A 15851-nucleotide genomic window follows, 5' to 3' on the forward strand; every position below is an offset into this window, starting at 1 on the left:
CAGTTGTGATTACCGCCTGTGCCCGCTGTCTGTCCAATCTTCACGTGGACTCATCGGAGCCCAAAACGTGGCGCCCGCCTCATCTTGCGTTAAAAAAAATACAAATAAAATAAAAAAATCAAGTTTGATTCATTTGTTCATGCTCCCGCACGTGCACGTTCGCTCGTCATCGCTGTTTGTTTGCACTCGTTGCACATTGTGTATGACAACACCGCTCAAATCCAGATTACACACACACACACACACACACCGGTCACCGTGTGGTGTATTAAATCTGTGCTTGCCTGTGTGTGTGTGTTTGAGACAGATGGTGTTTCTGTTTAACTGGATGTGAGCCCCCAACAAAAGCCGCGGATGGACCCCATTCACAATTATGATGCCACACGCGGAGTCTTTTGAATTCTGCGTCGGTCAAATGGGAGCAGATGAGGGTAAGTAAGTGTCCTCAAAGTTAAACTACATGGAGAGAAACATGCAAGCGTGAGTACTCGTTAAGTCGTTCCTCAGACGCACGAGCGTTTGGATGCAAAGGCCTTAAAAAAAAAAAAAAATGTGCTCAAGAAATTGCGCTTTGCCTTCATTGCCGTTCACTCGGCGCACGTGCAAAAGCAGAAACGGGAAGAAGCTCGTCACGCTTCGGTGCTCAAACGTAGAAGGCGAACGGTCGGAGGCCATGTTGAGCTGAGCCGCTTTTTCCACCGGCTGATGTTTCCAAAACATCATCGGCGCGTTGAAGACGGACGGTCCAGTCCGGCTGGAAGCTCCCTTTCACGCAGACCGTGTCTGAAAAGTTCTTCGACATTCGACAGAGAAGAAGACAAGCGTTGCTCGCAAGGCAGCCAAATTTAGAGAAGGAAGACCAAATGGGGCCTGGAAATCATGTCAATTCAAGCCGTTGTCCTCGCTCTCAAATGAGAAAGATTCATTCAAGTGCTGGACCGAAAGAGCGCCCCAATTGCGCAAAGACGAGTTCCTCTTAGCTTGCGAGCAGTTTCGGCTGCCATCATTGCGGCGCCGGGCCGCCAGACTCGCTTCCTGTGGAAATCGACCAGAAACGTTCTGTAAAAAAATAAAATTAAAAAAAAAAAAACTCGACCACTTTCGAAGCAACCGTGATTCCCGACAACAAGTTGGAGTTTTTGTCATGCACATCCCTCGCACACGTTTTCCCCGTGACGCTGATGGAAAGCGACACGACCGCCTCGCCGGTTCTCAAGGTCGCGCCTTCATCTTCCGCTTCCTGGATGTCCCGCACCGAGGTCCCCCCCCCCCCCAATTCCTGGAGAAAAAAAAAAAACCTTGCGTGACGAGACGTGACAGACGGCGCCGCCGCTCGACTTCTCGAGCGTACGCCGCCGCTCGCGAAGCCTTCCAACTCCGCAAATGACCTCTGACCTCTCCGCTCCAAAGGGCCGTGCGCCGGTGGTCGTCGTCTCGGGAGGACGGACGGACGGACGGACAGACGGATGAGCGAGGACCTGCGGACTTCAGGTAGCAAGCACGCGTGTCTGTGCCGCCTTCAAATCAAATACGACAGCATCATCAAACACGATGACGATCATGTGCGCGCTTGTGTCTTCCACATGGGGGGTGGGCACGGGGGGGGGGGGGGCACGGAGGTCTGTATGTCACTGCCCATCGAAGAACCCGTCCATTCATTTTCACCTGACGGGTGTGCCGCAGCCTCTCCTTCTCCCTTTTAGAGCGTTCCGTTAACCTGCCCCGCGCATGCTTTTGGAACGTGGGGAGGAAACCGGAGCACCCGGAAAAAAACCACACGCGGGCACACGGGGGTGAAACTCGGTCTTAATTTTTTGGTTTCGGTTCCATTTGATTTCGTCCCCTCGTGTACCTTTTTTTTTTGTCTCCGCCCTCCCTTGACTTGGCACCGTCCATTTTTTTTTGACAAGCCTATTGTGGGGGGGCGGGGGGGGGGCGGCCTGTTGGCATTTCCAGACCCTTTTGCCCATTTTCCGACGATCCTCATTGACTTATTTGTTCCGATTGCTCCCAAATTGCCATCGCAAGTACCGGGCGGATTGTCCGTCAAAGGCAATTGGCAGACTCTCGGCTTTTCCTTCCCACTCGGTCTCCTCCCGTCGAGTCGTCCCGGCTGCCCGTCGAGGGCCCGTCGCCGCTTTTCTTACGTTGACGTCGCAGCACCCGCGTTACATGAAAGAAAAAAAACGAAATCAGGCTGACTCGTCGCCCGCTTTGAGGTCATGCCGTGTTCAGGGCTAAGAATAGAACTGTATGTTCCAGGACAACCCCCTACCCCCAACCCCCCCAACTACATGTTCGCCCCCCCCCCCCACAACACACCACACACTTGCAACACACAACCCCCCGCCAGGCTTTACCCACACACACAATCGCACACGCACACACTGCATGGAGGCGTCATCAACAGAGTGGGGGGGTTGAGGGGGTGGGGGGGGGGGGGGGGTAACGTCAGGTTGAATGGCCACGGGCGCAGAAGCGTCCGTTACAAATCAAAACATGGTCCGTATTCGTTGTGGGATGTTGCGTTGGGGGGGGGGGGTGCTCACACACTGACCTAGATTGGCGCACGTGCGCTTTGACTGCTTGTGAATGAGCGAGCGACTCTTCCGGTGACGGGGGCGGGGGGGGGGCGCGACTGCTCCACTCAAGTCAGGAGGGCTTTCTAACTTACAATTTGTATGTGAAGGAGTCGATTCCATGTCGAAAATTCGTTTCCCGCGCATTTCGTCCCCCCCCCCCCCCCTCACCCGACGTCCTTGCCGTCACATCGGTTGACCTCGAGCCTCGACGCAATCTGACGCGTCGCCGCCATCCGATTGCGTCATCGGGAGAAGATTTGACGGTGGCGCCCAGCCCCTCCTTCGCACGCGCCACGCCTCTTCCGCGCGGGTGTGTGTGTGTGTGCGTGTGTATTGTGCGTGCGCGGGTGTTGGTGGGCGGCCCGGAACATGCCGAGGTGGCGCCGCGTGTTCCTCGTGGGCCTCCGTCCAGTTTTAATCCAAAGTAGATTAATGGGTCAGTTAGGCAAGTTCACGCAGGGTTCAAGTGAAGGTTCACGCAGAGTTCAGCTCACACTCACGCTGGACGGCGACGCGGCGGAATCGCGTCAACGGGGAACACCCCCCCCTCCCGCTAACGAGGAAACGCGCGATTTGGAAAACAGACAAACCAAGATCGGGGGGGAAAGCAAAATACACGCACGCAGTCAAGCGTGAACGCAATGAAATGTGGAACTGCGCCAGTGGAACGCGGGAACAACCGTGTGGGAAAACAAACGCACCTTCCCGCCAGAAATCGACACAGATCAGGCGCACGTGCACCGCATTCGGCCTCGGAAAAACTCCGAGCGGATCACCGAAGCTTGCAAAGTTACCCGAGTCCAAACGTTCCGCCAAGAAAACACAAGAGCCCCCCACCGATTGCGAGAGATCTGACGCCGACGTGGCTTCGCCGCGGCAATAAGTGCAGCATGAAGCGAGCTATCAAATCTCAAACAACTCTCTGCGCCCTTATTTCTTTTCTTTTTTTTTTTCAAAGCGCGGTCCCAACAGTGCCGACCGGTGGACTTTTCTTTCTTTTGGTATTTCCCTTGACTGGTGCAGTTCAAAGGGGGCGTTTGCGCCGTAGTGGGAGGGAACACCATCGACTCGCTTGCCCTCCAAAGGAAGAGCGGCTCCACCTCGTTTCCTTTAAATCCGGCGCCACATGCGGATGATGTCATGAGGAATGACAACGTTTGACCCGTTCGGTCCACGCGGATCTGGACTTTTGATCTCATGTGCAATTGACTCGTTCTAGGATCGAAAAGGAGCGAAGGTGATACGAGCGCAAAAACTGAACTTGACCTCAAGCCGTACAACTTGCAAAACGTCTCGTTTACGTGAACCTGCCTCCACGCGGTTGCTCCGCCCACGACTCGGAAGCCGGAGCGGGTGAAGGTTCTGGGTGAAGCGCCGGCGTAGCGAAGACGCCAAAGGTAAGCGGAGCTGCGTTCCGTCAGGGGAAAGCGAATCCATGATGTCACGTCGCCCGCTTTGGAATTTGGCGTTTTTGGAAAGTCCAAGCGCAGCCGCGTGCGCACAGTGGAGGGTGCCCGCCAACAAAGGTTTTCTCCCCCCCCCCCTGCCCCCTCCCTACTCTGAGCTATGCTTCTGCTCACCTCGTCTCAACGCCCTGGTTGTCATGGTAACCAAAGGCCATTGGCCCATTGAAAGCAAGCGCGAGTCGGTCACCGCCCCCTAAAACGAGCCAATTAAAAGGACGGCAAGAAATAGGCTGAAATGATGAAGGCCACTGACATTTTTTCTTTTTTTTTTTTTTTTTTGAAGTGTTAGAAAGAAAATAAAAATATTTCTTTGTTTTAACCATGAAACTGCGCAACCGCAACCGTCCAAGAATTGACACAAAATGTCTTCCACGAGCGCATTGAAATGTTGATTCCGTACCAGCACCAAAATGAGATTGACTGTCACATTGCCTATACACCCCCCCTTCCCCCCCCCCCCCCCCCCACACACACACACACGCACGCCTAATGCGCGCATGTGAGTGCTTACGCTCATCCTCTGTGCTCAGCTGTGTGTGTGCGCGCGCGCGCGCGTGTGCGCATTTACACTTGGTTGAGCCTTCTGTTCGGCGCGCAGTCCCTCTCAGTGAGCTGCGTTTTTAGGTCGCAGTGTTCTTTCTGCTGCGCACACACACACACACACACACACAAGCGCGCGCAGTTACGCAGCGACGTCAAGGGAAGATGCTGTGTGCTACGAGGCGCTTTGGCTGGATGGGGGGTTGCTGTTACGCGCCCGCGCCTGCGTGTGGGTGTGTAAAAGTAGTCCCAGGGGTCTTGTCATGCATGTGGACCCAAACCAAAGCTGAGAGGCTGTGTGTGTGTGTGTGTGTGTGTTGCCGCAGGGCTCAAAGCTTCCACTGCTGCGTAACATGTCGAGTCCTTTTAGTAATGTCACCCCTACACAAACGCGCACACGCACACGCACGCGCGCGCGCGCGCTCAAACACACACACACACATGATGCGAACATGAACATTGGAAACATTGTCGAAGGAAAACAAAAAGGCCAAAACGGAACTTTTGACTTCGACTGATCTCTCTCGAGTCATATTTTATTTAATTAAATAATAATAATAATAATTTAATTTCATTAAAAGCGGGAAAGAAAATAAAATGGTGTAACATTTTAAAATAACAGTCCCTTGTGGATGAATCAATGATCAAGCGCAGATACTGTACATCCAAGAGGCAACACACGGAAACACTCGGCAATCCGCACGGCTTGCGCACACTCGCAGAGAAACAAAACCACGGACACACACGCACGCGCACGCGAGCACTTTAAATTGAACAGTTCACATTTGGAATTCACTTCATGACACGATGCGTTGTCATGACAACAATCTTTTGGCATTCGGGCGTTTGACGTGTGGTTTCAGTGGGGCCGTGCTGCCATCTAGCGGCAAGACGAAGCAACGAAAACATTCGCGCTCCCCCCAAACAGAACCGAATCCATCCAAATACGCCATCGAGCATTCCAAGGAAACCCCGAATCACGAAATATTTCGTAGTTGGACTGAACATGACGTCATTGCCCGCGTCGAACGTCGTGACGGTCTTTCGGGAGCTACAAACAATTTGAAATGATTTTTCCTCCCTCCCTAAAACGGCGCCATTGTTTGGTGTAGTCATTGTGGAGCCGAGTGGACGTGCTTGCCCTCTCGAAGGACTCCAAAGACCACCCGCACTAGAGGGAGCGGTGACGCGCGCGCCCCGCACTCGCGCGCGCGCGCACGCCACAGCCGTGGAGCCACACGTCTTCTTCGTCTTGCTCGACGTCTTCCCTCTTTGGCGGCCACATGTCAACAGGAAGGCAGCTGTTGTCCGTCGACTTTGAAGTCTTCGGACGTGTTCAAGGTTCGGTGGCCAAGTGTGCGAGACATGAGCCGCTTCTTAATTTAGTATCGAGTGTTGACGTGGGGAACCTTTTTGCGTCTTGTTTGTTTGCAGGCGTTTGCTTCAGAATGGTGAGTTGAGCTCATCTCAGGTTTTCTTGACTGGAACTTTCTGAAGCCCCCCCCCCCGTCCCTCTACTATTTACACGTGACGTCATCGCTCGCCCGACAGTACACGGAGCAGGAGGCGGCGCGGGTGGGCGTGACTGGCTGGGTGAAGAACACCGGCGGCGGGACGGTGGTCGGCCAGCTGCAAGGGCCCGCGGACGCCGTGGAGCACATGTGAGCGCCGCGCGCGCGCACCACACGCCGCAAGTGCACGCGAGCACGCGCGACTCTTGCTTCACGCTGCCGCCAGATGGCGCCCTTCACTTTGTTTTGGCTATGGAAATGCACCAAATCGTGCAAGCTATTTGACCGAGGTGAGGCGTTTCACTCATGTGATGTCTCAGTTTGAACGCTAGAGGGCACTGTGTTAGAGGAGTACCCAGAGCATATGAGAGACTATGCTGTCAATCAGTACTCAGATTTTTTTCTTTTAAATGCTCCGATTCTGCACATTGAGTGCAAATGATAGAAACGTGAAGTCCACCTCTCATCATCTGATTTATCTAAAACCATCGTTTGCTTTTTTTATGTGTCTGTGTGTCACACACTCAGTCATTTTCCCCCTGTTGACCTCGCCTCGGTCCACGGTGACCTTGCTTCCTGCCGAGCCTGAGAGCCAGCTGGGCGCTTCGGGGAAGTTCAGCGGACGTCGGGGTTCATGGGGCAATGCTGGAAAGGAATTTTTATTTCTTCCCCCAGAAAGTACCATTTTGTAGTGCCGACAATCACGTTCAAAACCGAAATGAAGCAAAAGGAATGTGGGCAATGTGTAACACTGCGCACGGCAGGAGGAGGAGGAGTCAACTTGCTCTACTCTTTGGATTCATGCTTTTGGTTTTGCAGATGTTGTTGATGAGGAAAACCACCTTCGGTTAAATCCTACAAGCAGCCAATGCCCGCTGTTCGTGTGTGTGTGTGTGTGTGCGGGCGCACACGCACGGATCATCTAGTGGGTCAAGCTACCCGGTTGCGCGTCGACCAATCAGAGAGGAGCGGCTGCTGCTGCGCTGCCGCCAACACCAACCGGCCTCAAACCACTGGAAGCCCTGATCCTGCACAATCTCCTATAATCACACACACATGCACGCGCACACACTTAACTGTACGCTCGCGCATACTCATCACAAAATGACACATCCGACGTATGGCGGAAAGGTTTTTATTTTCCCAGCAGTCCGTGTGTATGTCTTATATTGCGTTCGTGTGTGTGTGTGTGTGTGTTCAGGAAGACGTGGCTGAGCAAGAAGGGCAGCCCGAGCAGTCACATCACGAGGACGTCGTTCAGTAACGAGCGGACGCTGGCGGCCTTGGAGATGAGCGGCTTCAGCACTCGCTTCTGACAAGCGATCGCCACCTTGAGTGACAGGTGGCCTCCCATTTGCTCCATGCGCGTCTCCTCGTCTTCTCGTTTGTCTTCTCGCTTTAATTACTTTGCCACCAATCAAGCGTGCCATTAAAGAACGAGCAAAAATGGCTTTCGGGTTCTCCCGACTTTTTTCTGTAAAGGTGTCAGTGACTGTGGTGATGTCAGAATCCAGCTCATTTACATAAGCCCCGCCTCCAGCGGGACTTCATCGGCTAATGAATGACTCCTAGCTAGGCTGGACCAGGGTCCACGGTGACTCCAGCTCCACGCTCGTAGTAAAGGCAAAAGGTAAGCAGAGCTGCAATGTTTGTCCAGATGCGCCTTTCCTTCTGGTCAAGCTCGACAAACGGATGCAACGGAACACTTTGTTTACGATCATACGGTGCCTTTCAATCCGCTACGGTAACACAATTGACAAGCTAACCAAGCTAGCATCAATGATGTGGTACGGCGAAACCTTTACACATCTTATACTTGGAACACCAACAATATCAAAATACTCACAGGCGTCTATTCTTTATCCTCTGTGAAGATTGTTGTCCAAATGTGTCTTGACCATGTCCACGGTCCATGTCGAAGATGCGATTGATGAGTTTGCTGGACGCCAAGTGTGGTGAGCGTGACCTGTGATGTCATCACCTGTGCCCGCCTCTCATGTTCTTATGTCACAAGTCACATGACCTGTCCCCGCAAGTTTGTTCAATTCACAGCAAGAGCCTCCGCCGCCGCCGCCATGGTGACAGAAAGCCTGACGCAGCAGCGTGTGCTTGTGCATGTGCAGTCTTCCTGTGAATTGTGGAGGCCTTATCGTCATGGTAACCCTCTGTGAAAGCTTTACACAGTCACAAGAGAGGAGATGTGTGTGTGTGTGCGTGCGTCCATCTATGAGATGAAATACAGTCCGATAGCTAATGCTAATTTGAACCTATGCAGCGGTCCTTTAGCAACAGATTATTATGTCATTTTATGTGAAGTGTACTTTTGATGGCGGCGCGGGCACCCGCAGCGGCTCCTCTTGGTGTCTGTTTAAGAGGGAGGAAATTTCATGTAGACAGAAAATTGCAGCGCTCACAATGGTTCCGTGTAAAATTTTCGCACCCCCACTATTACTGCCGCAGCAGTGCGACGTCATGTAAGAGAAGCTTGGATGTCCTCAAGTCTTTGCCGATATTCCAGAGCTCATCCGGAGATCTGCATGTGGTATAAACACCTCCAAATATATCAGCACCCACTGCGCGCCAGCCCCCCCCCCCCCCCCACCCAATAAGAAGCTCCTCTTTCAGTGCGAGCTGCCACACTGCAAGCCCCCGCCAAAACTCCCTTGACCTCCTCTTCCTCTTCTCCTTCCTCTCCCAGCAACAACTTTGGCATCCCAGCGCCATCTCCATGGAAACCAGCCTCTCTATCACAAATGTTTGACACTCCAACTCCTCCGTGCGGCCTTCTACATGTCTGCTTGCTGCCCACACACACACACACACACACACACACACACTACCTGAGTGCGTGGGCACTGACAATGGTTGCTGAGCAACAGGTTGACATTCAAGCAACTTTACACTTGAGTTTTCGTAAATGGGGTCTTTACGAGTCTTATAATAAATATTTCCCATGTTGTATGGTTATGAAATTCCTGACCTAACATCGTAAAAGTGTGTTTTCTTTTTCATAGTTTACAGTCTTATACAAAGTGACAAACAGGAAGTGACGTTACGGCTACAAGGGGATCACTTCACACACACTGCTGTTTGCTGCTCTTATTGCCTTTTTTATTTTTGTACATATTTTTTCGCCTTCATTTTGTTTTTTTCTTTTACATCCGGAAGCCAAAGTGAGATCTTGAATACTGTACACAACAGGATGGAAGTCCTACAGTCCCTGAATGCATCACAAGGAATACAGTACTGTACCATCAAGTTCGCTTGTTTATGTAGCTGGGTTGTTCGAAGTGTGTGCGTGGCCTTGGTGACGTCACTATCACGTGACCTTACGCGCCGCCGTCCTGTCCTCCGCGTTTGCAATCTTTATCCACATTTCCAATTTTTACAATCCAGGAGTTGGGCGTCTGCAGCGGCAGAGCATGTTGTCATCGCAACCGCGTGAATGCGCACGCGCGCACACGGACACACTCTACCGTTTTCTACTTTTGCCCATCATCCAATCTCTGCAGCCACACCCCCAACCTTACATACACACACACACACGCACACATCCAACCATCCTCCCTCCCGCCTCCATCCCGCTAGCCCCTCCTCTCCCTGCTGCCGCTTACTGATTTCGGGCATAGGCGCGCTTCTTTTAATGACTCGGTTATCGCCAGGGCGGGTGGAGACATTGGAGCCCCCAAATTTTATCTGTGGCTTCCCTTTTTGTGCTCTTTGTGAAGGTAACAGTGCACATTGATCAGTATCCAGGTTTGACTCACCCCAGCAGAGACGAAGTACAGTTGTTGCTCACGCACACCTTCAAAGAGCAGCTGATTGGGGGGTGTAATTGAGGGAAAGTTCAATCTAACTTTTGACAGTCACCGTGTTACTGGTGTATCGACAGAAACGACTTCAGCTTGTAAACATATTGGACTGTTTGAGTCGCAAGTCATTTATGTTGTGAAGAATGGTGGAGTGGAGTGGTCATTGAATTCAAAGGTAAGGTTAATGTACTGCTACACAGGGCCATGCTAGCGGTTTGGCTGACGATTAGCGCAAGTTAATTCAATTCAAATCAGTTAAGTGACGTTAAATGGAAGTTGTTTCAACTGCTATGCTGATTCGGTGTTTAATACTATTGTAATGTATTCGTGTTGACGAATGTAGCCATTTAAAAAAAGCTAATATTGAGAGTCATGGTCAGGTGGACTAGCTTCATCACGTGATTGGCAGCTAGCCTAAGGTGAACCAGCAGTGGTCACGAGAGACCCCGCCCGCCCGGGAGAGCTTCATATTGTCTTTAACGAACACTCACGGGCCCTCATTGTGAGACATTCTCCATTATTGGAGTTTGACGTGCGACTTCACCAGGTGTACGTAGCGGAGAGCTTTTCGCTGGAGTTGATGTTTATTTTTTTCACCCGTCAGGACGGAGCACATTGGCGCTTGGGCCAGTAACCCGGTGCCGCCCAACGGTGCTGCCGCCCAACGGTGCTGCCGCGTGTATGAATCGAGCGCATTCCGCTCCGCAGTCTGGTCCTCGTTGCCGAGGCGGGGGGAAAACGAGGAGGGGGGAGGAGGAAGAGGAGCCTCTGCATTGTTTTCAGCACCACTGGCCCGGCCGCCCTTCACCAGCACCGCCAGTACAGCCATCACAGCCTCGAGGTGAGTCCCGAACCGAATCGCTTCTTCGCTGGCTCTTACCCGTATCGTGGTTGTCCTCGGGAATGTTGTGTGATTGTGGCGGGCTGAGCGTGCGTGCGCGCGCCCCCAAATGACGTGCGAGCGCCGCTGAAGTTGGCTGCGCGTTGGCGCGGAGAAAGGCCGACGAGAGACTCTTTCTCCCCGAACGGGCGTCCCGGAGGGCCTCGCCTCACCCTCCGGACCTCCGTGGTTCTCTTCAACTTGAGTGCATGCGCGTGCGTGCTCCAGCTTTAGTGCGCCACAGCAGCATCTCACCCCCCCGCCCCCTGCAGCCTCCCATCAAGGAGGATGGAGGTGCAGCATGTTATTGTTTTTATCTGCTGTGATGATGATGAGGAGGAGGACTGTGGCCGTGATGATGAAGGCGGTGGCGCAGGCGTGGTCGTGTGCGGCCGTGTTTGTGCGCGCGCTCGACCTTGTGTGCCCACGGAGGCATTTCTGTGCACTTTGTGCTGCTGGGAGCCGCAGCGTCTTATTCTTGTCGCTCGGTTGTGGTTTTGGTGCAGGCCGGCTTCCGAGTCCAGAGACGCTGTTATGTAATCAGATCCGACTGGACCCGCTGCTGCTGCTGCTGCAGCGGTCCCTCCTCCGCCCTCCTCGCTCCATTTCGTCTTCTTTTTTTTTTCTTTCCTACCAGTCTTAAGGTGGCAATCTCCAACGCGACGGTTGACATTTGCGACGTTCACGTGGGCCCCTTTGTAACCCAGGAGCTTTGCTTTGGTTTCTTGCACATTTGACACTTCACTTCTGGTCAGTGTGGGACCCCCCCCACCTCCCCCACCCGCCGCCAACTGGTCAACATTTGGCCATTTGTTAGAAGGGAAGTGAAGTGTCAGGTGTGACTTACTCACATCAGACGTCATCCACGCATGCCGACAATCACGTAGATGATCAGATGTCCCGTCGAGGATGAGCCTGAGTGATTACGCGCTGATTTCGCATCTCCGAAAATCATTTAAAATAATTTCAAATGTTTTTTTTTTGTTTTGTTTTCATTTGTTTTTGTTTTGATTGTTTGTAACTGGGCGGCCCGGTAACCCAGTGGTTAGCACGTCGGCTTCACAGTGCAGAGGTGCCGGGTTCGATTCCAGCTCCGGCCTCCCTGTGTGGAGTTTGCATGTTCTCCCCGGGCCTGCGTGGGTTTTCTCCGGGTGCTCCGGTTTCCTCCCACATTCCAAAAACATGCGTGGCAGGCTGATTGGACGCTCTAAATTGTCCCTAGGTGTGAGTGTGAGTGCGAATGGTTGTTCGTCTCTGTGTGCCCTGCGATTGGCTGGCAACCGATTCAGGGTGTCCCCCGCCTACTGCCCGAAGATGGCTGGGATAGGCTCCGGCACCCCCCGCGACCCTAGTGAGGATCAAGCGGCTCGGAAGATGAATGAATGAATGAATGAATGTTTGTAACTGTACTTGTACTGTTCCACAAATCCAAACGCATTTGAAGTCTTGATTGCCTGTCATACATAAATTCACCGTGGGTTGGGGGGGGGGGGGGCGGAGCAAAACGTAAACTTTTGGTTGTCTGCCGCTCGAGCTGGCAAATCTTCCTCAGCCTGACTTGACCTGACCGATGCCGTTTTTTGTGCAGTCAAACACGTCATCTGGTTTTATTTAGTGCAATTGGACACAAATGTGACTTCATAATAAGCAAGAGAAGTTTTTAAAAAATATTTCGGTCCTTTTTCAGTTTTAAGCGAGCCCAAACCATCGGTATCTTGTAACATTTTGTTCACAAGCAAGTTCGGGGCGGCAGGTGGCGTCCCTATGGTTCGTCGTCACAAAGGCCTTTTCAATATTTGGTTGGGGGAAATCCGGTCGATCGACTGAAGTTGACGTTTAGAAGGTGTTCGTTGTAAGCAAAATCGACAAATGGAAAATGAATGACGTGAAATCGGAACTTTGAAATGTGAACGTTACATTCATTCATTCATTCATCTTCCGAGCCGCTTGATCCTCACTAGGGTCGCGGGGGGTGCTGGAGCCTATCCCAGCTGTCTTCTGGCAGTAGGCGGGGGACACCCTGAATCGGTTGCCAGCCAATCGCAGGGCACACAGAAACGAACGACCATTCGCACTCACACTCACACCTAGGGACAATTTAGAGTGTTCAATCAGCCTGCCACGCATGTTTTTGGAATGTGGGAGGAAACCGGAGCACCCGGAGAAAACCCACGCAGGCCCGGGGAGAACATGCAAACTCCACACAGGGAGGCCGGAGCTGGAATCGAACCCGGTACCTCTGCACTGTGAAGTCGACGTGCTAACCACTGGACTACCGGGCCGCCCTGTGAACGTTACAGTGGTGGTGAAAACGTAAACGGGCTACGTGGAAATGAGGTTGGAACTTATAATACGAGCAGGCCCAATTATCATTCCAAAGCGAAAAAAAAGTCTGATTGAAATCATCGACGAGTCTTGTCAGCCACTCTCATGTTCTGCACATTAGTACTGCGCTCAAATATTTTGAAATAAGTCATATCATACTTGTCCATTCCTTTTCTGTTTTTTTAAAAAAAAAAGGGGGAAATCAAATTTGCGCTAAATCAATATTTGAAAACAAACTGTCGGAAAAGATCAAATGCGAGTGTCGTATTTTTCAAACTTAATAAATGCAACTAAACTGTTTAAATTCGAGTAACATTGGGCCCAGGTGAAAGATTTCATGGAGCGTTTCTTTCATGTTCCACAAGCAGCAGCTTGCGTACCACGCAATGACAGTCGCTCCACCAAAGAATTTGAGCCAACTATTTGTAGAACACTTAAAAATACACACACACACACACACACACACACACGTTTGCTGAAAACTCTCCACTCTCAACCCAGGCTAAACCTAAATGACATCAAAGCCCCGTTACATCAAATGTTTTTTTTGTTTTTATATTTGCCAAATTAGCTTCATGATTGCTGAGTCTGTATTAACTTGGAACACCCCCCCCCCTCCCTCCACTCCCTTACAAATTCCAACTGCCAAAAATCAAACCACTCATTCATTTTCATCAATTCCCCAAAATGGAGACGTGACAGAGTGACGCTGCGGAGGTGAGCGAGGGATGTGCGAAGAAGAGAAGGGTGGGAGTGATGAAGAAAGAGAAGCAGGGCGGGCGCGCTTGTGCGATAAGGCTGAGCGCAGCGCAAACATTCCCCGGGATGACGAATCCCCCCCCCCCCCACCCCCCCCCCTGGTGGAGCAGGGAGGACCACAGAGCCAGAGAGTGAGACGGGCAGGAACCTTCTGGAAAATGTCCAGCAGACAGGAAGTGGATCGGCCTATGACATCAGCAGATGGCCACGCCCTTGGAATGCAAACACACACACGCGCGCTGAGATAGATAAGGCTGTGTGTGCGTTGCGTGCCGACCAAGTTGCTTTCGGGGATTACGGCGAAATTCTCCTTGAAAATCGTTCTGGATTTATTGCCAACCGTTAACAACGCTGCGTGTGTGTGTGTGTCGGTGTGCGCTTACTTGTGTGTATGTGTGGGCATTTGTAACGGGGCGCCTGTACGCGTCCGCCTTCGAGGTCGGGGTGTGGTCGAGTGGCGTCACACAGGAAATGAGTTATTAGCCGAATGCGGACCTGCGCCTCTGCACGGGCTCTGCTCTCCCTCCAGAAGCCAAAATTGCTCAATCCAAAACGTATCCAGCCCACCCGCTCAGTCCTTCTTTTGTGACTTTGCCTTCGACAATGATTCATTTTGTTCTTTTGTCTTCGGGGGGGTCAGCGAACAATTTAGCAATCGGCTTACCTAACCTGTAAACGGCAGAAAGATGTCGGCCATTTTGTTGGTGCCTCGCATGAACCCTTTGGGGGCAGACGCTCGCGCCGAGCTAACAAATTAGCATCCGTCTTTTCATCTGTTTGACGGCGGCCATTTTGCTGCCGCTTCACATTGTCGCTTGCGTGTTTTAGCCCCAAACGTGATGCTAATGCCAGTGCGGTGAGAGCATTAGCGAAGCAGCTTTTATTTGTGTAGGCAAAACCAAATTGAAGATGTCGGCCATTTTGTTGGTGCCTCGCATGAACCCTTTTGTGAACCGTTTGGGGGGGGCAGACGCTCGTGCCGAGCTAACAAATTAGCATCCGTCTTTTCATCTGTTTGACGGTGGCCATTTTGCTGCCGCTTCACATTGTTGCTTGCGTGTTTTAGCCCCAAACGTGATGCTAATGCCAGTGCGGTGAGAGCATTAGCGAAGCAGCTTTTATTTGTGTAGGCAAAACCAAATTGAAGATGTCGGCCATTTTGTTGGTGCCTCGCATAAACCCTTTTGTGAACCGTTTGGGGGGGGGCAGACGCTCGCGCCGAGCTAACAAATTAGCATCCGTCTTTTCATCTGTGTGACGGCGGCCATTTTGCTGCCGCTTCACAATGTCGCTTGCGTGTTTTAGCCCCAAACGTGATGCTAGTGCCAGTGCGGTGAGAGCATTAGCAAAGCAACTTTTATTTGTGTAGGCAAAACGAAATTGAAGATGTCGGCCATTTTGTTGGTGCCTCGCATGAACCCTTTTGTGAACCGTTTGGGGGGGCAGACACTCGCGCCGAGCTAACAAATTAGCATCCGTCTTTTCATCTGTTTGACGGTGGCCATTTTGCTGCCGCTTCACATTGTCGCTTGCGTGTTTTAGCCCCAAACGTGATGCTAATGCCAGTGCGGTGAGAGCATTAGCGAAGCAACTTTTATTTGTGTAGGTTAAAACGAAATTGAAGAAACAAGACGTTTGGATGCCTTGTTGGATATTGGTGTAAATATTGGACATTTGCAGCGTTGCCTTGATGGCAAAAAAAAGTCACCCGTCATTGACCTTTACCCGAGGTTATCTCCTGGGTTTGTAATACGAGCTAGCGTGTGGGTGAGTGTGTGAGATTAAGAAGCTTTCCATCAGTGTCGTCTTTACCTGTCACTGCCACGTGCCTCATCATCCTCATCATCATCATCATCATCATGGGAAATATGAGTTGGTGGTGAGCTGGGTGTCCTTGACCAAACGGGAATGACAGCCCCCCAAAGACACTTCGGTGTCGCCATGTTCACATTTTCACATGACCAACCTGCTGAGTT

The 15851-nt window shown here is 51.8% G+C and overlaps 2 protein-coding genes across 3 annotated transcripts in view; both read left to right on the forward strand.

The window, feature by feature from the left end:
- The first annotated feature begins 5775 nt into the window (after window positions 1–5775).
- Window positions 5776–7544, forward strand: LOC127610531 (acylphosphatase-2-like). The gene is made up of 4 exons (XM_052080776.1): window positions 5776–5929; window positions 6023–6039; window positions 6140–6249; window positions 7301–7544. Exons 1-4 carry the CDS (start codon window positions 5872–5874, stop codon window positions 7413–7415), a joined length of 300 nt encoding a protein of 99 aa, XP_051936736.1. The 5' UTR covers window positions 5776–5871; the 3' UTR covers window positions 7416–7544.
- A 558-nt stretch (window positions 7545–8102) lies between these two features.
- Window positions 8103–15851, forward strand: part of sptbn1 (spectrin, beta, non-erythrocytic 1) — a 46529-nt gene continuing 38780 nt past the window's right edge. For both annotated transcript variants that reach the window (XM_052080687.1, XM_052080688.1), the window contains exons 1-2: window positions 8103–8256; window positions 10516–10752. In XM_052080687.1, the coding sequence (XP_051936647.1) occupies window positions 8118–8256; window positions 10516–10752 (376 nt within the window). In that variant the 5' untranslated portion in view covers window positions 8103–8117. The remainder of the gene's footprint in view (window positions 8257–10515; window positions 10753–15851) is intronic.

This window comes from Hippocampus zosterae, chromosome 11 (genome assembly GCF_025434085.1).
Source record: "Hippocampus zosterae strain Florida chromosome 11, ASM2543408v3, whole genome shotgun sequence".
Taxonomy (NCBI): Eukaryota; Metazoa; Chordata; class Actinopteri; order Syngnathiformes; family Syngnathidae; genus Hippocampus; species Hippocampus zosterae.